This window comes from Mobula birostris, chromosome 7 (assembly GCF_030028105.1).
Source record: "Mobula birostris isolate sMobBir1 chromosome 7, sMobBir1.hap1, whole genome shotgun sequence".
In the NCBI taxonomy this organism is placed as follows: Eukaryota; Metazoa; Chordata; class Chondrichthyes; order Myliobatiformes; family Myliobatidae; genus Mobula; species Mobula birostris.
This window is the reverse complement of record NC_092376.1, coordinates 46,692,822-46,719,799: the sequence shown is the minus strand read 5'-3', so window position 1 is coordinate 46,719,799 and position 26,978 is coordinate 46,692,822. Positions and strand designations below refer to the sequence as shown.

General features: G+C 40.4%; 1 protein-coding gene across 6 annotated transcripts in view; it reads right to left on the bottom strand.

The window, feature by feature from the left end:
- The window catches only part of LOC140200163 (palmitoyltransferase ZDHHC20-B-like), a 78,766-nt gene extending 71,230 nt beyond the window's left edge, over positions 1 to 7,536 (bottom strand). For 3 of the 6 annotated variants that reach the window (XM_072263058.1, XM_072263059.1, XM_072263061.1), the window contains exons 1-2: positions 7,257 to 7,387; positions 1,897 to 1,923 (exon numbers count right to left, since the gene is read on the bottom strand). In XM_072263058.1, coding sequence (XP_072119159.1) covers positions 1,897 to 1,923; positions 7,257 to 7,386 — 157 coding nt within the window. In that variant the 5' untranslated portion in view covers position 7,387. The other 3 variants (XM_072263060.1, XM_072263064.1, XM_072263062.1) reach the window with 2 other exon arrangements.
- Positions 7,537 to 26,978: the final 19,442 nt, after the last annotated feature.

Genomic DNA, 26,978 nt, shown 5'->3' with positions numbered 1-26,978 from the left:
ATAATCTACCTTGTTAAGCTGCTTCATGTGTGGCACCTTGTCAAAGGCCTTCTGTCCAGGTAAAGAAAGTCCACTGACTCTCCTTTGCCTGTTATTTCTTCGAAGAATTCCAACAGATTTGGCAGGCAAGATTTCCCCTTAAGGAAACCATGCTGACTTTGGCATATTTTATTATGTGACTTCAAGTACTTCGAAACCTCATCCCTAACAATGGACTCTAACATCTTCCCAACCAGTGAAGGCAGGCTAACTGGCCTATAATATAATTTCTTCTGCCTCCCTCCCTTCTTAAAGAATGGAGTGACATTTGGAATTTTCCAGTCCTCTGGAACTAGTCCACCAGAATCTAGCGATTCTTGAAAGATCATTACTAATGCCTCCACAATCTCTTCAGCTACTTCTTTCAGAACCCTGGGGTGTAGTCCATCTAGTCCAGGTGACATCTACTTTCAGATCTTTCAGCTTTCCAAGCACCTTCTCCTTAGTAACAACAACTACACTCACTTCTGCCCCGACACTCTCCAATTTCTGGCGGACTGTTAGTATCTTCTACAGTGAAGACTGATTCAATTTAATATTAAATTACAGTATTAAGTTCATTGGCCATTTCTCTGTTCCCCATTACTACCTCTACAGTGTCATTTTCAATTGTTCAATATCCACTCTCACCTCTCTTTTACTCTTTATATAGGAATTGATGAAGGAGTTGGGATTGTTAGCTGCTAATTACTGTTTGCAGCGTATGAATATATCAGGCTGTTTCCCAATTTTGGAATTAATCTAACCTCGGAATGTTTCCAGATGTCAGCAAGGATGATTTTTCAGGGTTGATTGAACTGGGTGGGTGTGCCTTTGCCATATCCGGTTCACTTCTATTTTGCTTAGGAAATATTTGTTGCAACTTTGCAGCTTGCTAGATGATTTCAGAGATAAGAGGCAGCAATATTGCTATGGTCTCAGACACACACTAGCCAGAAATACCAGGTTTCCTTCCTTAAAACAGTTATTGTTGAAAGGTAGCTAGACAGCTGGATCACCAATGCTATATGTTTATAATAAACGTAATCACTTTCTACAATCGAATAGATTTAATTAAAATAAAATTCAAAGCACACATTTCAATTGTTGGAATTTATATTATAGCTTAAGGTTATTAATTCCAGTCTTCTAGATTAGTCTAAAATATATAAAAACACAACCTTGCTTTCTTTCCATCTGAAACAAGTCATAGATTCTATAGTTTTAATCACAATTTCTCATTAATTCCTCAGGTTTACATATACATGCAGCACAAAGCTATCCCTATAAGTAATATGAAATACAAATACTGGATAAGCTAAATAAATGGGATATAACCACTTAAAAACAATTGATTCTGATGGAAAGGAAGAAACATGAATGGAAATACTCCTTGTGTTTCAGATTTTTGACAGCTGTACAGCTTTGATATGGGAATTAACTTCCATTTGCAGTTTAAGTAATGTAAATAGGTTTAGTTGGTACATCACAAAACTGACAAAGAAAAACATAGCAATAATTATGTTGAATTTTGTAGAAACACTAAAAATCAGTGGTCTAAATATTAATACCCTAAGAAATAATCAACGACTTCCAAAACCTGGATTCAGAAACTTTTACAGCATGTGTCAAATGCTATAATTATCCTGAAATCCAAAGGAGTTAAATGTTTCTTACCATATCATTGATAGAACTGATGTTGTTGATTATAGACATTATGCACAGTAAAATGAAACTACAGTTGTATCACAATGAAGTTCTATATTTGCCTGAATACACAATGATACAAGTTTCTAAATTCAAATGCAAAGTTTTTTAAAAAAATTGTATTACTTCTATGAGCCATCAAAGCACTATTTGGTTAATTTTGATGCTTACCTTTTTCCCCAATGCTTTGGATGGTAACTGTAGGATAGAAGAAAACAGTTAAAATGTTAAACTCTATTTTCATATTTTAATTGTTAAACCCAAATGGTGGCACCTATTTTGACAGGAAGAGAAAACTTTAATCCTATTTAATGTATAGCTCAGCCACCAATAGTACAGATGAGTTTACTGACCTGTAAAATACATGAAGTAACACTGAATTTGTGTACGACTTTCTTAAAGGGGTATTTTTGATATGTGCCTCTGGGAGAAAAATTCCCAGTGGCTGTCCATATAAGCCCTGCCTCTGGAATCAAAATATTATCCGTGCATGTTTAACCACAGTCTGTACACACCTGCCCTACACTTCTGAAACAAACTCACAACCATGCACTCAGTTCTGAAAACAGTTATCATTAGCTGGTGTTGCAGTCCTACAGACAGTGTTAAAAAAGTGTAATTGGCTTCTACAATAATTAAAAACCCATGGCAGAAAAGCTTTGCTCCTATAGATAAAAGATGATGGCCTTAAAAGGAAACAAAACATTCTTTCATTATCAAGTTTATCTTTTTGACGTAAGTAACTTCTAAAATATTTCACATGCACAGATTTCCCTCTGACATGGTACCTAATGTACAACTTTTCACGAGCAAGCTGTTGGCAAGGTACTTTAATAGTCATATAATCATAGAGTACAGAAATTGAATGTCATGGATAAAATAGATTTTCAGTCTATTTCACAGGGTAGAGAAGTCTAAAACTGGGGAGGGAGCAGAGGTTTAAGTTGAGAGAGGAATGATTTGAATAAGATCTAAAGGACAATTTCTTCATGGAGAGGGTACTGGCTATATGGAGCATGCTGCCATAGTAAATGGTACAAGTGCTTAAAAGAAATTTGGACAGGGAGAGGGATATGGGCCAAATGCAGGTATTTGCATTTACCTCAGGAAGATACCTTGGTCAGCCCTGATTTTTTTTGTAATGAATGTTCCAGTAAAACCCAAAACACAATCGATTTTCATCTTCGCAAACATGAGGAATTCTGCAGATGCTAGAAATTCAAGCAACATACATCAAAATTGCTGGTGAACGCAGCAGGCCAGGCAGCATCTCTAAGAAGAGGTACAGTCGACGTTTCGGGCCGAGACCCTTCGTCAGGACTAACTGAAAGAAGAGCTAGTAAGAGATTTGAAAGTGGGAGGGGGAGGGGAAATCCAAAATGATAGGAGAAGACAGGAGGGGGAGGGATGGAGCCAAGAGCTGGACAGGTGATTGGCAAATGGGATATGAGAGGATCATGGGACAGGAGGCCCAGGGAGAAAGAAAAGGGGGAGAGGGAGAAAAAACCCAGAGGATGGGCAAGGGGTATAGTGAGAGGGGCAGAGGGAGAAAAAGGAGAGAGAAAGAATGTGTGTATATAAATAATGGATGGGGTACAAGGGAGAGGTGGGGCATTAGCGGAAGTTTGAGAAGTTAATTTTCATGCCATCAGGTTGGAGGCTACCCAGACGAAATATAAGGTGTTGTTCCTCCAACCTGAGTGTGGCTTCATGTTTACAGTAGAGGAGGCTGTGGACAGACATATCAGAATGGGAATGGGACGTGGAATTAAAATGTGTGGCCACTGGGAGATCCTGCTTTCTCTGGTGGACAGAGTGTAGGTGTTCAGCGAAACGATCTCCCAGTCTGAGTTGGGTCTTGCCAATGTATAGGCGGCCACATCGGGAGCACCGGACACAGTATATCACCCCAGCCGACTCACAGGTGAAGTGTCGCCTCACCTGGAAGGACTGTCTGGGACCCTGAATGGTGGTAAGGGAGTAAGTGTAAGGGCATGTGTAGCACTTGTTCCGCTTACAAGGATAAGTGCCAGGAGGGAGATCAATGGGGAGGGATGGGGGGGGGGAACGAATGGACAAAGGAATCGCATAGGGAGCGATCCCTGCGGAAAGCAGAGAGACGGGGGGCGGGAGGGAGGGAAAGATGTGCTTAGTGGTGGGATCCCGCTGGAGGTGGCGGAAGTTACAGAGATTTTCATCTTTTTTGCTCCAGTCCTGCTGAAGGGTCTCGGCCCAAAACATCGACTGTACTTTTTTCCATAGATGCTGCCTGGCCTGCTGAGTTCCTCCAGCATTTTGTTGTGTGTTGCATGGATTTCCAGTATCTGCATATTTTCTCTCTTGGTTGTGATTTTCATCTTACTTTTAATGAATGGAGTAGTTTTACAAACAGTTTATCAGTTGAATTTTGTTATTTAGAGAAGACGGGTTAAACATTGACTGGTATTGAGAACATCTCTGCCCACTAAAATGGCAAAGATATTATTTCTGAATCTCTTACTAACATTCAGCATCAACAAAGATTATATATCTGAGAAAAATATGCTCATAATTCATTTTCCATTTTAATACGTGAGGGTTCTGAATGGTTCTTCAGAATTGCCTGTAAACCGATTCTTTCCATTAGTCAGCCAATTAACATGAACAATTATTTATTGTCTTCACTGGTACAGAGTCAAAATGTCACATATCCAATGGCTAATTGTAATGGCCTTAATGAATAAATGGATGTTACATTGTTTCATAAAGTATTTCACAAGTGTGTGTCAATCAAAGAGATATACTTTGTCAGATTTCAACGCAAATTTCTTAAATGAATTCTCAATTTGGCCCATACACACCACGCCGCAACCATTTTGCACCTCTGAGTCTTCAGTTCACACAGAAAAAATGAAAGAGGTACAGGAACGAGAAGAGGGCATGTCCAGGATGGTGACAGCCCTTAACCTTTACATATAAAGGTTGAGGATCCCTACCAACCACCCCACAATCTCTTTAACCCACTACCATCAGGAAGAAGGTACAAGAGCGTTAGGACCGCTAGACTGGGTGATGGCTTCTTCCTTCAGGCTTTGAGACTAATGAATACTCTGCCACCACCGAGGTCTTGTCACTCGGACACCAAGCTGTTTACTGTTTCCTTGTGTTGTGCACTACATGCACTTTGAATTATATTTTATTAATTTACTTGTGGTAATATTTATTTTATGTACTGTGTGTGATATGTTTTATGGGTGCACTGTTCAGAGAAACATTGTTTCATTTAGTTGTATATTTGTATAGCCAGACGACAATAAACTTGAACTTAATTATAGAAGTCATCTTCTTCAGGTACCACCTCTTGAAGATGTCTTCAATGGTGGGGAGGGCTGTGCTCATGATAGAGCTGACCGTGTTCTTAACCCTCAGCAGCCTCTTTTGATCCTACACATTGGAGTCTCTATACCAAACAATGATGCAACCAGTCAGAATGTTCTCCATCATACACATGTCAAAACTTGCAAGTCTTTGGTGTTATACCAAATTCCTTCAAACTCTTAATGAAATGGAACTGCTGCCATGCCTTCTTTGTGATTGCACTGTATTGGGCTCAGGATAGATTGTTAGATCTTGACACCGAGGGACGCTCTTTCCACTGCTGGCCATCCCTTCCCATGAAACTGGGGTATGTTCCCATGACTTCCCCTTCCTGAAGTCAACAATCAATTCGACGGTCTTGCTAATGTTGGATACAAAGTTGTTCTGACACCATTGAGCGAGCTGATCTCACTCATGCGCAATTCTTCATTGTTATCAGAGATTTTACCAACAATAGTGGTATCGCTGGCAAATTTATCGATCATGTTTGAGCTGTGTTGATCTACGAGTCTACAGATTAGAGCGGTTGCTTAAGCACATATCCTTGATGCGCCTGTGCTGATTGTCAGCAAGGAGGATATGTTATTACAGATTTACACTTATTGTAGTCTCTCGATAAGGAAGTGAAATATCCAGTTGTGGAGAAAGATACAGAGGCCCAGGTTTTGCGGTGCATTAATTAGTACTCAGGGAAGCTAAAAGCTTACTTAAAGAATTGTGTTTTAAGACATCTGTTAAAATAGATATAGCAAGGTGGGGAATTATAGGATAGGAATTCCTAATCTCAGGACTTTTAACTGAAATGTGTGATGCATTGGAACCTATAAAATGAAAGAGGGCAGTGAAATTATTAATAATAATTTCACTTTATCTAGAACATTGATGTACAGGTTAATATTGCAAGGCACTTCTCAATAATATTTAACAAAACTTGACATCAGATATGAGGGCAAATGACCAAAATTCCAATTAGAGGCAGGTTTAAATGTGTACCTTAAAACTCTGAGGCAGAATGAACTCCAGTGCTTAAGGTCTCAAGACATGGCTACTAACAATGGTACACAATGTGTAAGCAAGAAACCATAATTGGAGGGGTGCAGGATATCTTAGAGGTTAAATAGCAATTACAAAGGAGAGGGCAGAGGAGGAAGAGATTGTTTAAACTAAGGTGGTGCTTCATTTAAGTTTACAAACATTTGTCTTTGTCAAACAGGATTGACTTAGTACATAAGAAACAGGCTTAGATGACTTTAGATTTACAAAAAATAGGAGATATTTTACTAGGAATGTGTAAAACTAGGGGGTAATAATGCTGTGATGCAAGTTTAAGCTGCAGATGAACTTGGTTTGCCACTGTTTGGGCAGGTAGTATTTGATCTACAGGTCTTCATGGGGTCAGGTATGACAAAATTTACATTAATCTGGTTCAATTTCTCAGTTGTCAAGATTTGGATTGAAGTTACCAGAAAAGGAATCAAGTTTGTAGTCAAGATTGAAAACAATAGATTTAATATTCTCAGTACTTTATTAAAGAAATTTCCATTTAAAAAACTGTCACTGGACGTTTGCATGTCACTCCAGTTCAGCTTGCAACTTAACACTAGTAAAGAGAGGATGCACTCTAAAAAAGCATCTATTTGAGAAATGTTGCAAGGGCGGTTAGTTCAAAAATGGTGACGGGTGGTTGCTACTTATATGCCACTGCGTGAGGTTAGGTAACACAACACAAGAATGAATCAGGAACTTCCTGATCAATGAGATCATCTTTCCACCTGAACCAAGAAAACAAAACACGGAAGTTAAACTGATGGACAGCTGCTAAGTTTTTCGTTTACAAATTTAAAGATTAAGTTACCGTCGAAAACGTTGCCTTAAACTACAAGAATCTGCTTAGTGGAACACACTTCACACCACTTGAAGCTATTACCCTCCTATGTTCTCGTCATTACCACGAACGCATTTTGGGGGGAAAAACACCAAGAAATATTCTACAAGTGATGATTGAATCAGAATCAATTCTACCGTCGATTAAATCCGGTGGCCAACCCATTCACTTTAAACTAATCGGATCTCCGGGACAATGGTCACCTGCAGCTGGACGGACTACGTGGAGGCTGCTAATAACGGAGCAGTAGGTACCCTCTGCTAATGCTGAACCTGTATCAGACACTCACCGCTCCCCGGCGAATTCGCCGGGATGGGAGTGGGAGACCGGCACAGCCACTTCTTCCGCCTCCTCCTCCTCTTTCTCTGCACCACAGTACAATAAAATGGTTCAGAACAATACAAATCGTAACATGCCATTTATATTTTACTCACAGATACATAATTCTACCACATAAGCGTAGTAAGACCAACAGACAACGAGCGTGATAAAAATGACGGGGATCCAACCGACCACCCGTTGACAACACCTCAGGACATTCGACGGCGCCATCTTGCTCCCACCCCCGGCCCAGCCGGAGACATTGCACATGCGCACACTACGTCTGTGCGAATCGCCGGTAGACAACTGTCACGTGATGCACGATCGCCCCGCCCACAGTTTGACGGCTGCAATTGTGAACTATGTTGTGGCTTTGATCGTGACCATTGTTGCAGCAGTGACTGCAGATGATGAGATTCGTTTGAAGCGTAAAGCACGTATATCTTTTGGAGTTACTGAGGTTATGGAGGGCTATTTAAATAAGGTTCTATCAAAAGTATGATTTTGTAGATTTTGAGGTATAGTGTCTCTAATTCACTGTTTGGTGGGGTTGTGCGCATCCCCTCACATAATCTTGCGGTTCTGGAAGCTCACTCCGGAACAGGGAGAGAGTAAGTTAACTGAAGAGAGTTTGGGTCTCAGGTTAGCTGTCGTAGACTATCCGAGAGCGGGACAAACGGCGCATTGGTCTGCCAAGGTGTGGTGTACGGTCTGCGGATCGAATGGGACGAATTCCCGGTGTTGGGCTGATTGTAGGATCGCTGTCATCAATTGAGGTCTGGAAAGAAACAGTGCAGGCTCCGACCACCCTGATTCTGTGGGGAGATTCAGAAAAGGCAGCGTAAAGCGGTATACAAAGCCAATCATTTTATTAATAGATAAAAGTAACAAATTGCAGATGATGGAAGTCTGAATAAAAAACTGCCAGACTTGGTCAGGAAGCAACTGTTGAAACAAACGGTTATTGTTTTAGCGTCAAGACCCCTAAACAGAATTGAGAATGAGAAGCTTAAGTGGGAGAGAAGGTAGGGGAGGGCAATGGTGGAACAAACGGAATCATTTTCTGCTTTCATTGCTAGTAATAGTAGATAATTCAATTCATAGCCTGGTTGTAAAACTACTCCATTTGTTTAAAGATGAAAATCAATTTTCACATCCCATTCCGATATGTCCCTTCATGCCCTCCTCTACCGTCGCGATGAGGCCACACTCAGGATGGAGGAGCAACACCTTATATTCCATCTGGGTAGCCTCCAACCTGATGGCATGAACATCAATTTCTAGAACTTCCAGTAATTGCCCCCATTCCCATTTCCCTCTCTTACCTTTTCTTTTTACCTGCCTATCACCTCCCTCTGGTGCTCCTTCCCCTTTCCTTTCTTCCATGGACCTGTACTCTCCTATCAGATACCCCCTTCTCCAGCCCTTTATCTCTTTCACCAAACGACTTCCCAATTCTTTATTTCACTGCTACCTCTCTCCCTGTTTCATTATCACCCTGTGTTTCTCCCTCTCCTCCCCCCACCCTCTAACCATCTTTTTTTCCACTGTCCTGCTGAAGGGTATTGGCCTGAAACGTCGACTGTACTCTCCCATAGATGCTGCCTGGCCTGCTGAATTCTTCTATCATTCTGTGTGTGTTGCTTGGATTTCCAGCATCTGCAGATTTTCTCTTGTTTGAAATCAATTTGTGTTTTGGGTTTTACAGAACATTCATAATGATTGATAAAATACACACATTCAATACGCTAGTATCTGATTTTAGCAAAACAAAAATTGCCAGCATATTTGTTTCTTTTAAATTTTCAACATCCCTAATACCTTCTGAACAATAAAGGTGTTATGATATTTCAGCCGACAACCTAGTGTGTATATTTCAATTTTTTTTGCTCATAAAATGTTGTAAAATATTAGAAATTGCACTTTTTTTGACTGTGATTGGAAACCAGGGATCCCATTCAATTAAGACCATCAGATATAGGAGCAGAAGTAGGCCATTCGGCCCATCGAGTCTGCTCCGCCATCCAATTCTTTCTGTCATCCCCACTCCCCTGTCTTCTCTCCATACTCTTTGATGTCCTGGCTAATCAAGAATCTATCTATCTCTGCCTTAAATGCACCCAATGACATGGTCTCCATAGCAGCTCATGGCAACAAATTCCACAGATTTACCACCCTCCGACTAAAGTAATTTCTCTGTATCTCTTTTCTAAATGGACTTCCTTCAATTCTGAAGTCATGTCCTCTTGTCCTAGATTCCCCTACCATGGGAAGTAACTTTGCCATATCTAATCTGTTTTGGCCTTTTAACATTTGGATTGTTTCTATGAGATTCCCCTCTCATTCTCTTGAACTCCAGGGAATACAGCCCAAGAGCTGCCAGACATTCCTCAGATGGTAACCCTTTTATTCCTGGAATCATTCTCATGAATGTTCTCTGAACTCTCTCCAATGTCAGTATATCCTTTCTAAAATAAGGAGCCCAAAACTGCACACAATACTCCAAGTGTGGTCTCACAAGTGCCTTATAGAGCCTCAACTTCACATCCCTGCTCTGAAGTTCTATACCTCTAGAAATGAATGCCAACGTTGCATTCACCTTCTTCACCACTGACTCAACCTGGAGGTTAATCTTTAGGGTATCTTGCACAAGGACTCCCAAGTCCCTTTACATCTCTGCATTTTGAATTCTCTCCCATCTAAATAATAGTCTGCCCGCTTGTTTCTTCCACCAAAGCGCATGACCACACACTTTCCAACATTGTATTTCATTTGCCACTTCTTTGCCCATTCCCCAAAACTATCTAAGTCTTTCCTCAACACTACCCGCTCCTCCACCTATCCTTGGATCATCGGCAAATTTAGCCACAAATCCACTAATCCTATAGTCCACCTCATTGACATACATCATAAAAAGCAGCAGTCGCAACACTGACTCCTGTGGAACTCCACTGGTAATGGCAGCTCTTTATTCCCACTCACTGTTTTCTGCCAATCAGCCAATGCTCCACCCATGCTAGTAACTTCTCTATAATTCCATGGGCACTTATCTTGCAGCCTCATGTATGGCACTTTGTCAAAGGCCTTCTGAAAATCCAAGTACACTACATCTACTGCATCTCCTTTGTCTACCCTGCTTGTAATTTTCTCAAAAAATTGCAGTAGGTTTGTCAGGCAAGATATTCCTTTCAGAAAACCATGATGGCTTTGGCTTATCTTGTCATGTGCCTCCAGGTACTCTGTACCCCTAACAATCGATCCCAACATCTTTCCAACCACTGATGTCAGGCTAACAGGTCTATAGTTTCCTTTCTGCTGCCTCCCACCCTTCTTAAATAGCAGAGTAACATTTACAATTTTCCGGTCATCCAGTACGATGCCAGAATCTATCGATTCTTGAAAGATCATTTTTAAAGCCTTGGCAATCTCTCCAGCTTCTTCCTTCAGAACCTGAGGGTGAATTCCATCAGGTCCAGGAGATTTATCCACCCTCAGCTTCCTGAGCACCTTCTCAGTCGTAATTTTCACTGCACAATCTTCACTTCCCTGACACTCTTGAATATCCGGTATACATCAGATGTCTTCCACTGTGAAGACTAATGCAAAATATGCATTCAGTTCCTCTGCCATCTCTGCATCTCTCATTACAATATCTCCAGCATAATTTTCTGTTGGTCCTATATCTACCCTCGACTCTCTTTTGCCCTTTATATGCTGTAATTAAAAAAGCTTTTAGTATTTTCTTTGATATTAGTTTCATAATTCATCTTTTCCTTCCTAATGACCTTCTTAGTTTCCTTCTGCAAGTTTTTAAAAGTTTCCCAAACCTCTATCTTCCCAGTAGCTTTGGCTTCCTTGTATACCCATTCCTTTGCTTTTACTTTGGCTCTGACTTCACCTGTCAGCCACGGTGGTGTCCTTCATCGATTCAAAAATTTCTTCTTATTTGGAATATATCTGTCTTGCACTTCTCTCATTTTTCACAGAATCTCCAGCCATTGCTGCTCTGCTGTCCTTCCTGCTAGTGTCTCTTTCCAGTCAACTTTGCCCAGTTCCCCTCTCATGCCATTGTAATTTCCTTTATTCCACTAAAATACTGACACATTGGATTTTAGTTTCTCCTTCTCAAATTTCAAAGTAAACAGAATCATATTGTAATCACTGTTCCCTAAGGGTTCCTTAACCTTAAGCTCTCTTACCACCTTTGGTTCATTGCACAACACCCAATCCAGCACAGCTGATCCCCTGGAAGGTTTGAGTTATGAGGAGAGACAGGATAGGCTGGGGCTTCTTTCCCTGGAGCAAAGGAGATTGGAGAGAATTTATAGGAGTTTATAAAATTGAGTGGCATGGATAAAAGGGACTTCCCTTCCCTTTCACAGGGAAGGGGAGTCTAAAACTGGAGGGCATAGGTTTAAGTTGAGAGAGGAATGATTTGAATAAGATCTGAGGGGCAATTTTTTCATGGAGAGGGTAGTGGCTATATGGAATGTGCTGCCACAGTAAATGGTACAGGTTGGTACAGTTACAATGCTTAAAAGAGATTTGGACAGATACATATAGAGGGATATGGGCCAAATGAAGGTATTTGCATTTACCTTTGGAAGTCACCTTGGTCAGCACAGACGTGTGGGCTGAAGGGCCTGTTTCTGTGCTGTATGATTCTAAGACTATTAAAATAGATTAAATTTATTTTTAAATGTCGTACCCTTAAATTGTCAGAAAACTAACATACTCTTTGAGTTTTACAAATTACCCAAATTACTTTTCCTTAACTTTTGTCACCGCAACTTATTTAGATTTTGTCATGTTCATCCTGGAATCTGGGTGTTACTTTATATTAAAATAAAACTTCTTTCTTCAACCATTTCTATCATTTTAATATTGTAGATTTGCCTTAACACTGCGGTACCATTTGGCAGACTATAGCAAATGAAACAGTTTGTAGTTGGGGTGGCTGGAGTCTCTGATGATCCTCCAGCCCTTTTTATGCACCTGCTGCTGTAAGTGTGCTAAATAGAGGAAAAATCACATCCACAGATGTGTTGGGCTGTCCGCACCACTCTGCAGTGCCCTGCGATTGAGAGGAGTACAGTTCCCATACCAGGTGATGACACAGCCAATCAGGATGATCTCAATGGTGCTCCTGTAGATAGTCCTGAGGATTTGGGGATTCATACCAAACTTCTGCAGCCATCTGAGGTGAAAGGGATGCTGCTGTGCTTTTTTCACCACATAGCCGGTATGTACAGTCCAGGTGAGATCTTCAGTAATGTGTATACCGAGGAACTTGAAACTACTTATCCTCTCAACTACAGTCCCATTGATGTCAATAGGGGCTAGTCTGTCTCCGTTCCTCCTGTAATCCATGATCAACTGCTTTGTTTTTACCAACATTGAAGGAAAGGTTGGTTTCTTGGCATTACTGTGTCAGGGCATTGACTTCTCCTCTGTAGGCTGTCTCCTCATTGTTGGAAATAAGGCTTATCAGTGTCATGTCATCTGCAAATTTGATCAGCAGATTGAAGCTGTGCATAGCAGCACAGTTTAGACAGTATTTTGTAGATGGGAATTGGCAGCCCTGTTCATAGTATCTGGTTGAAACTTCATAATATGTTCATAATATCTGGTTGAAATTTCATTTTGGCATCCACTATAACTTCAAGGATAATAATAAAGTCATAGAAAAGTACAGCTCAGTAACAGGTCCTCCAGCCCATGCAGTCCGTGCTGAACCATCGACCTGCACAGGGATTACAGCCCTTCATACTCCTACCGTCCAGAAACCCAGCTTCTCTTAAACATTGTTCCACATGCTCACGAGCCTCTAAGTGAAGAAGTTTCCCCTTAAATTTTTCACCTTTCATCTTTAACCCATGACTTCTGATTGTCCCTACACCTATTATCTTTACCTTTTATTCTGACAGGCACATATAAATCTTGTACTCTTAAAATTTCACTTTTAAAAGCTTCCCACATACCAGGTACACCTTTGCCAGAAAACAGCCTGTTCCAATCCATATTTGCTAGATCATTTCTGATACCATCAAGTTGACCTTTCTCTAATTTAGAATCACAACTTGTGGACCAGAGCTATCTTTTTGCATATTTACTTTGAAACTAATAGCATTGTGATCACTAGATGCAAAGTGTACCCCTATACAAACTTTTGCCACCTGCTCTGCCTCTTCCCCTAATAACAGATTAAGTATCTATTGTTGGGACTTCTCTGTATTAAAACAATTTTTCCTATCCAGATAACAGAGTTTGTTGCAGAATTAAAGATGATGCCATTTAGGGGGATGGAATTAATTTCTGCTCATATTAGGTATTACACAGTTAGTATGATAAATCAGGGGCTAATTTAGGTGAAGAGGTGAGATAAAGCCAAGAATAATCAGGATACCTGCAGAACCCCTTCTGGCAGAACCCATGTCTTTTGAGAGTAAGTAAGTTTCAAAGACAGCCGACTATTCTCTTACTTCAGTTGTTAGGTTGGGGGAAATCATTGCAGGTAATTATCTAGTTATAATTAAGTGGACAAGATTGGGTAAGACTGATTCCTCCCAGAAGGATGTCAGAGAAAACTTTTTTGAAGAAAAATGGTGTGACCAATCAATTGCAGGTTGTAAAGAATGGAGTCGAATAATTCATCCATTTCCCGAATTAGATTCAAAGAATAATTGTGGTTAAACAGAGAGTCATCTAAGATGAATAAACTCTACTTGGACTTCCAGCCAAATACAGATATCAATTTTAACCAACATTCCAATGACAAACCCTGCCATCTTCATCAGGGATGATCCTAGTAATGTCTAGTCCAGTGAGATATACATATATATGTCCCGTTGTCCATCCCTCCTGATTGGTTAGTCCTCATCCACTCAGGTTTCTGCTGTCCCACCTTGCTTACAATTGAATTTAAGTTCTTACTAAGACAGAGACTTTCTTTAAAATTCTTTTCCCCTAGTTTTATTTCAATGGCTTCCTTCACCAGGTGGTCCTAAAACCCACTGGCGTGGTACAGTAGTTTTGTGCCATTGAAGTCAATTCAGAAGCCATTGCAAATGCAATGTTCTGCCACAGGTAACCCGATTTCTCCAGGTAATCCCAATGGATATACCTCCTGTGCCCCTTGATGCAGATTTCCACCATCTGCCTCACCTGGCCAATATCCGCTGCTCTGCATTCACAGGGAATCCTGTAGATGCCAGCCATCCTGAGTCTCAGGTCATCCTTGACTCACATAAACTGCGATTTTAGCTCCCTTATGGGTTTGTGGATGTATTTGATTAGGATCCCAGCAATCCTTCCAGAAATGGTGGAAATTTAGGGAAGACCTTATGGGTTTATGGTTTTTCCATCGGCCCTTTTAAGGGCACAATTGATTTCCTTCACCTTGTAGCCATTCTGTAGGGACATTGTGCGTAATCGCCTTAGGTGGAGACTCTCCGGGTCTGAAATGGTTTTTGCACGGTTAATTAAAGTAAAAAGAACTGCTCTGTGTTTGGAGCCTGCATCAGGTAGCATAGGAGGTGTATCTGTTTGGGTTAACTGGAAAAATCGGTGGTAGCAGAATATTGCACTTGCAATGGCCATAGGATTATTATTATTATTATTATTATTATTGACTTTGACGGCACAAAACTACTGTGCTGCACCAGTGGCTTTTGGGACCGCCTGGTGAAGGAAGCCATTGAAATAAAACTAGAGGAAAAGAAGTTTAACAAAGACGAAGCTCTCATTCTAGTAAGAACTTAAATTCAATTGTATGCAAGGTGGGACAGTAGAAACCTGACTGGACGAGGACTAATCGATCAGGAAGGATGGACGATAGGGGTTTATATACCACTGCTAGTCCAGTTCGAACACAGAAATACATGAAAGAACACAAAAGCATAAGGAGGAAAGAGAAGCTAGAGATGGTGCAGTAGTTTGCAAAGATAGTGTTCAAATGTTTACAGCCAGTCTGCTGCTTGGCTTAATGCCTTATGAAGCCAACAAACTTTAAAATTACATTCCAGAATGAATCGTTTCTAAAAATAAGAATGATGTAAGAAAGATTGATTGGCCTTGTGAATGAACTATGTAGTGACGAAACTAACCCAAAATCAAAACAAAACACTTGCCACTTCCCTGTGACCATATGGACTGGTATACTTGCGTGACACGTCCATAGTTCCAGTGATTGCTCCAAAAGTCAAACCCTTTATTCGATCCTTTAGTAGCAATTAGCAAACATGCAATTAAGTGTTTTTGAGCGCTACCTCAGTGGTCATCAAAAGATACGACTTCTGTGGCCCTAAGCTACAAACTGCCACAAAATAAGAAAGAATTTGTAAGTTATTTCCCTTCGCTTTCACCATGCCCCCACTCACGTGACTAGTTACCATGATAAACTTAATAAACTCCGCATAACAGAATACAAAGCAGATGGAGAACAGATACATGGCTTCTACACTATGTGAGTGAAGGAGGAATTGTAGGAAGTTTTCAAGTAGGCTTTAGATGAGTGACATTTGTTTGTTCATGTAAATTGAGTGCTCCTTCTATTGAAGCCCTGTAGTCTGGTGTTAATGTGATTCCCAAATAAACACAGCAGTCTTTTAAAGTCATCTTTGGGAATACTAATGTCAGATTGATCGTAAGAAATCCATTTTCCAACCCTTTAGAATGTTAACAACCGTGAAACTCTTAGGAATTAGTGCTGTCAAGGCATATTTGACAAGGTGATAGTGACTCAGTGGTGAGAAGCTACCAAATCAACTATTTGTGGATTTACAAATATGGATAGGCAAGTTTAAGACTGTGCCTCAGATTCAATTAGTTGTCACAGAACTTTAAAATAAAATATATATTATGAAGGCATTTGTAGCTGGATCTTTTTATTCAGCAACTTCTAATGGAAATGCATGCAAAGCTGATCTCCCACATCCAGGAAAAAGGATGTGATAATTGCTGAGCGAGCAATGAGTGTGTGTGAGCAGTGTATTGAAGTCAAAAGGAATTGCTAATTAGCATATTTTACATTATCTATTGTCTAAAAAAAGTGAAGAGAATACAGAACTGTACTGAGTTATGTGCCTGGACCATTTTTAACCCACTTTGTAGCTATGGGCCAGATTCAGAAATCAGAATACAAGAGGAAAGATGTGGAACTTACCTCATTAGAAATGCTGTCTGCATTTTACCAATGTCAGTGAAACCTGTATTGGCCCTGTAATGTTGCTCCCTTTTCTTGCGAACACTTTGATACAATTTATGAATCGAATGGTTTATCTAAAATCCCACACAACTTTTTTTAAAAAAGAAATCAGCTCTTTGCAGAAGCGTCAAAATACAGAATTCTTTATCTCATTTATTGCCTTTGGTATCTTTACTTCCTCATTAGGATTTTTTTATTACTAATTTTTTATTACAACACCAACAAATTACATTCAATACAACCAATTGCCAATTACATTTTGACTGTTTAACCCAGTCACCCCCCAACCTTCATCATCATTCCCCCTCTACCCCTCTCTCCCCCCATCCCTCTCCCCTCCACCAACCAAATGAATAGCAATGCATATACAGACAAAGCATTCCTATTTTAACAAAAGATCTTTTAAGTTAGATATCAAGTTTGTCCACATTAAGATTGTATTTGGTCGTGCATCATTTACTCTTGCTGATGAAAGTTCCAGGTGAGAAATGTCCAAAAGTCTCCGAAGCCAGTGAGTATTTGAAATATCATGGGGAGCTTTCCAATGCTGGACTACAATCTTCTTAGCTGCAGTCAGGCCTGCCAGCCAGACTTTGCATGTTTTTTCTGTAAGGGAAAGGTGGGAGTCATCACTTAGAAGATGTACAGCGGGGTCCATTGGTAATTGTACCCCTGTTAGTTCTGTAAGAGTACTGATAACCTTCCCCTACAAACCAAAAACCCCTGGACATTCCCATACAACATATATAAAAGAGCCAACGGTTCCGTGGGGGCAAAATGAGCAATATAGGTCAGGAACCAGTCCCATTTGATGTCTAATTCTTGGTGTTAAATATGCTCTATGACAAAATTTCAAGTGTATATACTGATGATTTGGGTTTCTCAAAGCACCGGCAGCATTATCCCAAATCGCATCCCAGTCTAAGTCTTGTCCCAATTCAGATATGTCCCTATCCCAGGCTTTCATTCCTGATGTGGGCATATATTTCTGGGAGTTTAATTTATCATAGATATATGACACTATCTGTCCTGGAGCACTCTGTATCCAACTTAAAATGAGATGGTCCTTTAAATCTGACCCCCAGGGGATACCGTAAGCTTTTTCAAGCTGATCTTACTCGAAAGTAGAAGAAAAGAGAGTGTTTATCACTATTATATCGAGATATCAGTTCTTGAAAGCTAAGGATAGTATTTGCCCCATTAATACCTTGAAGAGTAGTACTACCTTTATCCTCCCAAGTTCTTTCATTAGGACTTTAATAATTTTTGTGGTTGAAGTTTACTTTTCACTTGCTCAAAAGTCAATATTATAAATTCAACATTTTTTATGAACATGATGCAAAAAAATTGTCAAGAAATCCAGCGTTACCTAATTGCTCCATACTAGAAGATAGTTTAAAAGGTGCACCACTTATTTTACTCCTTGTTTATTCTGAATAAACCATAAAAGCCTTTACTTTTTGCACTTAGCAATGTTAATCTCTTAATTTACTCTGTCAAATCAGGTTGTTTAATAGTATTACACTGTTCTTGGTTGCCAAACCCTATTGTGTAATAATCAATGACCATTTTAAATGGCATACACAACTACCTTTCTCTTTCTTTCTCTCTCTCACAACACACTCTCTCTCCCTCATACACTCTCACACTCACTCCCTCTCTCTCTCTCTCTCTCACACACACACACACACAGACACTCTCTCTCTCTCTCTCTCTCTCTCTCTCTCTCACTCTCACACTCACTCACTCACATAAATGGATGCATTGAAAAATTGCATGGAGCATATATAATACATAATTATTAACTGATCTTAAAGAATTGAATGAAATTAGCTTTCTTCTTTATTTGTGAAAGGTGGCAAATGTTCAGTAATTCAGACTCCATTTTTGCCAGGATTGCGTTCTAGATTGACATCAAATGGAAGTAATTTTTTCTATTTGAGTTCAGTGTTGGTGGTGCATACAATATTTTTCCCCTTGTTCTACAAGTCTTTTATTTAACCTGAATCATGAAAGAATGCATTGCACGTTATGGTATGTTACTTGGGAACAAACAGACCTAAACTAGAAGTCATTGCAACAAGGGCAAAGTAATGTAATTTTAAACACTTTGAGGACTTTTGTCGGTCTATGGGAAAACAATCTAGAGGGCCACATGTCATCTTCGTCTCGGTGACGTAATGACAAGTGGTGGAATGGATTATGTTAACAAGCTTCAATATTGTGTTGATAAACTAATAGAATGTTATTTAATACTGTTAGCTAAAAGAAGCAGTCTTAAAATTTTGAATTAACATCCCCTCAAAATTAATTAGTAAAGCCCAAGACCTGGGCCTCGATACCCCCTTGTGCAATTGCATCCTGGATTTCCTCACTTGTAGACCCCAGTCATTTTGGATTTGCAAAAACACTTCCACAATCTCCATCAGCACAGGACCACCACAGGGATGTGTACTTAGCCCCTGCTCTACTCGCTTTACACCAATTTCAGTGGCTAAGTACAGCTCCAACACCACATTAAGTTTGCTGATGACACCACTGTTGTGGGCTGTATCAAAGGGATGATGAATCATCATACGGGAGGGAGACTGAAACTTTGGCTGAGTGGTGTAATGACAACAACTTCTCACTCAATGTCAGTAAGACCAAGGAGTTGATAGTAGACTTCAGGAGAGGGAAACCAGAGGTCCATGAGCCAGGAATCATTGGAGGATCAGAGGTGGAGAGGGTCAGTAACTTTAAGTTGCTGGATGTCACTCCCTCAGAAGACATATCCCGGACCCACCATATAAATATAATTGTGAAGAAAGCACGACAATGCCTCTGCTTCCTCAGGAGTCTGCGGAGATTTGGCATGTCATCAAAAACTTTGGTAAACTTCTATAGATGTGTGGTGGAAAGTGTGCTGATTGGCTGCAATATGGCCTGGTATGGGAACACCAATGCCTTTGAGCAGAAAATTCTACAAAAGATAGTAGATATGGCCCAGTACATCACAGGTAAAACCCTCCCAAACATTGAGCACATCTACATGAATTGTTGCCTTGAAAAACAGCATCCGTTATCAAAGATTCTCATCACCCAGGCCATGCTCTTTTCTCATTGCTGCCATCAGGTATCAGGCAGAAGGTACAAATGCCTCAGAACCCAGACCACCAGGTTCGACAACAGTTACTACCCCTCAACCATCAGGCTCTTGATTAAAAGGGGATAGCTACATTCACTTAAGGATTCTTTTATCTTGTTACTTCATGCTCATTATTTATTGCTATTTATTTATTATCTGCATTTGCACAGTTTGTTTACAGTTTACAGTTCCTGATGTTTACAGTTTACAGATCCTGTTTACAGTTACTGTCCCTAGTTTTGCTAAGTATGCCCACAGAAAAAGAATTTTAAGCTTGTATGTAGTGTTTAACTTTGAACTTTGAACTACTTTTTTTGGGTGGAAGAGATTTAAAAAATAGACATGGATTTCAAAATTGGACATCCGAGAGGTACCCTGGGCTATCATCAACACCAAGATTGCACTGTATTATAATATGTATGCAACCTCGTGGTTCACTAGCTCCATCATCCTCAGTCATAATGAAGCTGGACAATCAATCCTGCCTCAATGAAAAGTGCACAAATGACTACCAGAACTGCCAGAAATTGTGATGCTGACCACTTGATATGTACACAGCTCCATTAGTTTTACAGAATTAATTAGCAGGAAGTGTTAAATTTAAGTGATTTCCAACCCAATGAATTAGGCTGTGTAGTCTTGTGACAATCAGTTGTGATTGATGATGATCAATTAAACCCCAAAGAAGAGGAAGAAGCTCTAATCAGGAATAGGGTTCCCCTGGTCCTCACCTACCACCCCACCAGCCTCCGGGTCCAACATATTATTCTCCGTAACTTCCGCCACCTCCAACGGGATCCCACCACTAAGCACATCTTTCCCTACCCCCCCCTCTGCATTCCGCAGGGATCGCTCCCTACACAACTCCCTTGTCCATTCGTCCCCCCCATCCCTCCCCACTGATCTCCCTCCTGGCAGTTATCCGTGTAAGCGGAACAAGTGCTACACGTGCCCTTACACTTCCTCCCTTACCACCATTCAGGGCCCCAAACAGTCCTTCCAGGTGAGGCAACACTTCACCTGTGAGTCGACTGGGGTGATATACTGTGTCCGGTGCTCCCGATGTGGCCTTTTATATATTGGCGAGACCCGACGCAGACTGGGAGACCGCTTTGCTGAACATCTACGCTCTGTCCGCCAGAGAAAGCAGGATCTCACAGTGACCGCACATTTTAATTCCACATCCCATTCCCATTCTGACATGTCCATCCACGGCCTCCTCTACTGTAAAGATGAAGCCACACTCAGGTTGTAGGAACAATACCTTATATTCCGTCTGGGTAGCCTCCAACCTGATGGCATGAATATCGACTTCTCTAACTTCCGCTAAGGCCCCACCTCCCCCTCGACCCCATCTGTTACTCATTTTTATGCACACATTCTTTCTCTCACTCTCCTTTTTCTCCCTCTGTCTCTCTGAATATACCTCTTGCCCATCCTCTGGGTTCCCCCCCTCCTTGTCTTTCTTCCCGGACCTCCTGTCCCATGATCCTCTCGTATCCCCTTTTGCCTATCACCTGTCCAGCTCTTGGCTCTATCCCTCCCCCTCCTGTCTTCTCCTATCATTTTGGATCTCCCCCTCCCCCTCCAACTTTCAAATCCCTTACTCACTCTTCCTTCAGTTAGTCCTGACGAAGGGTCTCGGCCTGAAACGTCGACTGCACCTCTTCCTACAGATGCTGCCTGGCCTGCTGCGTTCACCAGCAATTTTGATGTGTGTTGCTTGAATTTCCAGCATCTGCAGAATTCCTGTTGTTTGCGTAATAATTTGAACAATTTACTTAACAATTCACTTAAGACAACCTTACTGTCAGTAAAGGTAAAAAGAGAAGGAAAGCTGAACTCAAGAGGAAATGACAGAAATATTCAGCAAGTCAGATAAGAGTTGTGGAGTTACAAAAGGTATTAAAGTTTCAGATCCATGACCTTTAATCTTTCCCTCACCCATTCCTCACTTGCAATGATATCCCCTCTTGTTGACATACCTTTGAAAAATGGCCTCCAGCTTCTGAAGATGCTGTCTTATGAAATGTGTACTTTGATATCTCTGATTTTTTTATTGTGTCCTTGAAGTCTGAAACACTGATCTGATTTTTTTTTGCAGTTTTTCATTAAATATAAATGCAAAGGTCTGAATTAATTTCCAACTCCTTTTCCCAAATCTCCAACATTCTGAACAGATGATTTCCTAAGACTGCTGTAATTCTAACTGTTTGTATTTACACCCATCCCAGTTTGAATTCCACTGGGACTCTTCAGCTCCAGATACGATTGCAGATTTTGCCCAAGATTTACGGTGGGTTAAGACTGTAAAAGACGTGTTGAGGTGAGTTTAACAGGTGTCATTCGTTCATTAGCACAGCTAACGTTATTTAAACTAGCTGGCCGGCTGCTAAGGAGCTACTCTATTGCAGACATCCCACCTCTCCGGGAAGTCTCCTGCAAATTGATGGTGCTACCTCCCTGAAATGAGTTTTTGCAGGGTGGGATGTCTGCTATCTCAAGTGTACAGTGGTGCTAGGAAGGTTGTGAACCCTGTAGAATTTTTTCTATTTCTGCATAAATATGACCTAAAATGTGATCAGATCTTCACATGTCCTAAAAACTAGATAAAGAAAACCCAATTAAATAAATAACACAAAAACATTATACTTGTTCATTTATTTAATTGAGAAAAATGATCCAATGTTACATGTATTTTTTGAAAAAGTATGTGAACTTCTGCTTTCGGTGACTGCTGTGACCCCTGTGTACAGCAATAACTTCAACCAAACGATTTCAGTAACTGTTGATCAGTCCTGCACATGGGCTGGAAAGAATTTTAGGCCATTCCTCCTTTAAAAACTGCTTCAACTCTGGGACATTGGTGGGCTTCCTTCCATGAACTGCTTGCTTCAGTTCCTTCCATAACATTTCTATAGGAATAAGGTCAGGACTTTGACTTGGCCATTCCAAAACATGAGTCTTCTTTTTTTTAAACCATTCTGTTGTTGATTTATTCTTGTCTTTCGGATGTCTTGTTACGTTATCCAACTTCTATTAAGCTTCAGGCTACTGACTGCTACCCTGACATTCTCCTGTAAAATGGTTTGATACAATTTTGAATTCATTGTTCCTTCAATAATTGCAAGCTGTCCAGGCCCTGCAGCAGCAAAGCAGCCCAAACCATCTTGCTCCTTCCACCATGTTTCACAGTTGGGATGAACTTTTGGTATTGGTGCGATGCCCTTTTCCCTCCAAACATAGCAATGTGCATTTCTACCGGAAAGTTCAAATTTTATCTCATCTGTCTACGGAACATTGCCCCAGAAGCGTTGTAAAATATCCAGCTGGTGTTATACAAACTTGAGACATGAGGCAGTTTTTTTTTGGAGGGCAGTCATTTCCTCTGTGGTGTCCTTCCATGAACGCCATTCTTGTTCAATGTTTTTCTTATAGTTGACACATGAACAGAGACTTTAGCAAGTTCTAGAGATTTCTGCAGGTCTTTTGCTGTTACTCTTGGGTTCTTTTTCACCTCCTTCAGCATTGCACATTGCGCTCTTGGTGTGATCTTTGCAGGACGCCCACTTCTAGAGACAATAGCAACAGTACTGAGTTTCCTCCATTTGTAGACAATTGCTCTTACTGTGGACTGATGAACACTCAGATCTTTAAAAATGCTTTTGTAGTCTTTGCCAGCTTCATGCATCTCCAGAATTATTCTTCTAAGGTCCTCTGAAAGTTGTTTTGATCAAGGCATGGTGCACATAAAACAGAGCTTTCTTGGGAAGAGCACGCTCTGTCAATAACCTGACTGTGTGTCTTTTTTTATAGGGCAAGGCACTCCTACAACCCACACCTCCAATCTCAAATCATTAATTGGAGGACCTGACTCCAAATAGCTTTTGTAGAAAACATTACCCCAGAGGTTCACATACTTTTTTCCAACAAATATGTCATATTGCAACATTTTTTCTCAGTAAGTAGGTGAACAAGTGTTATTACCTAGTTTTAGATTTATGTGAAGATCTGATCACATTTTAGGTCATATTTATGCAGAAATAGAGAAATTCTGTGGGGTTCACAAACTTTCTAGCACCAGTGTATCAAGAAACCTTATTGCCAGCCCCAGTTAGTGATAAACACACTGATAATTTTTAACTGAGCCACAGGATTTCCTGCCACCTCTAGCCATGTGTGAAACATAGCAAGAGATCCCTGATAAGTTGATAAGAAGTACTTAGTTTTATTATCACTGACATATGTAGTGAAATTTGTTGTTTTGTAGCAGCAGTACAACGTACAGTATTATAAAAAACTATAGTTTCAATAAGAGATATAAAAAATAAATTATTAGTGCAAAAAGAGAACAAGTACAGTGAACAACAGGAATTCTGCAGATGCTGGAAGTTCAAGCAACACACAACAAAGTTGCTGGTGAACGCAGCAGGCCAGGCAGCATCTCTAGGAAGAGGTGCAGTCGACGTTTCAGGCCGAAACCCTTTGTCAGGACTAACAAATACAGTGAGGTAGTTTTCATTGGTCATTCAGAAGCCTGATGGCAGAGGGAAAGAACCTTGTCTAAAAAATTGAGTGCGTCTTCAGGCTCCTGTACATCCTTTCTGATGGTAGTAATGAGAAGAGGTTCCTGGATGGTGAGGGTCCTTAAGACCATAAGACAGAGGAGCAAGGTTAGGCCATTTGCTGCATTGAATCTGCTCTAATGATGGCATCATCTTGTGGCATTGTCTTTTGAAGATGGCCTTGATGGTAAAGAGGCTAGTGCCTGTGATGGAGCTATCTGAGTTTACAGCCCTCTGGAGCTTTTTCCAATACTGTACATTGGAGCATCCCTGCCAGGCTGTGATGCAACATGTCAGAATGCTCTCCACCTTACAACTGTAGAAATCTGGTAGTGTTTGGTGATATACCAAATCTCCTCATACTCCTAATGAATTATAACAGCTGGTATGCCTTTGTATACAGTTGTTTGTACACAGGTCTTGTACACACAGTTAATTTAGCCTGTGAAGGGATAAACCCATTATGATGTCTATATGTAAATTTTCCATTGAAGCTATATAATTTGGAATAACAAATAATTTGAATATCACTACTGGGTTCTGGGCAAGTGTGGTACATTGGAAAGATTGGGACAGATGTTAGTCAAATTGCCAATTAAGGGATACTGGATTGTTCCACCAAATTGCTCCTCAATAAGCTATAGCTAGATTGATTCAGATGAATGGAGTTGAATGGAAACCACCTGTTGCTTAGACATCCTAATTTTCATTGGATTGTCTCCTTCATTGTATTTATGTCCTTTTCAATGTGTTGATGTGCCCATTAGATTGACATTCCAGACGTACTTAGTTTTATTCAAAATATTACTTGCAAAGCCTAAGTACAGTATGTGCAGCACAGTGTGCATTTAGTAAAGCTGTTACCTCACACCACAAGAGACCTGGGTTCGATCCTGACCTCAGGTGCTGTCTCTGTGGAGTTTGCACATTCTCCTTCTGACATATGAGCACTGTTGTAGAAAGACCAACTTCTCAGACAAGCTCTGATTTGCAGTAATGGAAGGAATTTCAAAGTTGTGCAGGTTGCTGAATTTATTTGCCTGGCATTGCTCTTGGCAAGCCTTTCTCTTCTTGTTGACCTGGACTGATCCCTAGCTTGATTGAATGAGGAATATGCCATACCATGAGATTACATATTGTGGTTGTATATTGCTGCTGCTGGACCACAGTGCCTCATACATGACCAGCATTAGCATCTACGTCTGATATGAAACTTTCTATGATGTGTCCTCATAGAAAGATAACATGAAATGTTATCTCCACTAGGGCTACACAGTGGTCACTTCTATGACAGAATGGATAGATGTCTTGGATAAAGTTGTGAGGATGAGATTAAGTAGGTTTATTACTTGCATTGATTCACCTGTCTTGCACAACTTAGCTAGTTTTGGCAATAGAGTTAAGAGTTCCCAACCCAGAGTACATTTGGTACCCTTGCTGGGCTTCATCCAAGTGCTACTGATTCATCAGTTGAGTGTGGACATTTGCTAGCATTCAGAAGTAATATGGGAGCACTGTTGTAGAAAGACCAACTTCTCAGATAAGCTCTGATTTGCTGCAATGGAAGGAGTTTCAAAGTTCTTGAATAATGACTGCCTTATTCTAGAAGCTGAAGAGTTCCCATGTACTGGTGGTTAAGGAAACCTTGAAAACTTGTCTTTATCAATTGATTTGCAATAACAATTACACGGGCTGCTTTGTACAGAATGAATTAAAGCTTTAATTCAATGTCTCTGGGCTGAACTTAAAGTGATAAGTTTTTTTCAGCAACCCTAAGCATTCCTGTATTATTGAAAGACTTTGTGGGGTCAGGAATATGTGGCCCCCAGTGTGCACCCATAGCCAAACTAATTTAAATGATTTGATTCAAGTTAGTAATGATATTATAATTAGGCATAGCAAAGATAATGCTGTTGAATGCCAAGGGGTAGTGGTTAGATTTCCTTGTGTTGATCATTGCCAGATACTTATGAGAGGTGGTATTAATTCATCCCAATTCCCAACTTTAAATTTTAGCAATGTTTAGACCAGCTTGTCATCAAGCATCCAATACTGGATGGAGAAACAAAATATGGGGAAAAAAACGTTCAGTCCCTATTTCAAATTCCCTATTTCTGAAACTGATCTAGAGTATCGTCATTGTTGCTTTATACTTGATTCTGAGTGGAGTTTCAGACCAACTATTCATGCCTGACTTAAACAACCTCTTTCCATTTTGATAACTGCCCCACTTCACTCATGCCTTGGTTCTTTTACTGAAACCCCCATCTATCTTTATTCCTTTAAAGTTCAGTATTCCAATTTGGTCTTGGCTGGCTTCCCTTGTTCTACAGTTCATAAGCTCAGAGTAATTCAAAACTCCGCGGCCTGTAATCTAATTGATACCAGCTCCACTCATCCTCTCTTTCATCCTTTCAGGGTGCTCTTTATAATCTACTATTTTGTCAAACCTTTGAGAAACTGCTCTGGTATTTTGTGTTATGGTTCACTTTTGTTTGAAAACTATCCTCTGAATCACAGTGGCATGTTAGAAACACTTCATAATTGAACATTATAGATTCCTAATTTGGTTGAGTCAGGCCCTCAGCTAAGCAAATAGTTAAGTGCATATTCCATTCAATAAGATCATGACTGATCTTAAAGGAATTTCAAGTCTCCACTCCCACCCATTCTGATAGACTTGGTGCTTATCAGGAATCTTACTATCTAATACCTGCTAATACTTACACTAGGCTGCTGTTTATTGACTACAACTCAGCATTTAACTCAGTCATTGCTACAGTTTTGATCAAA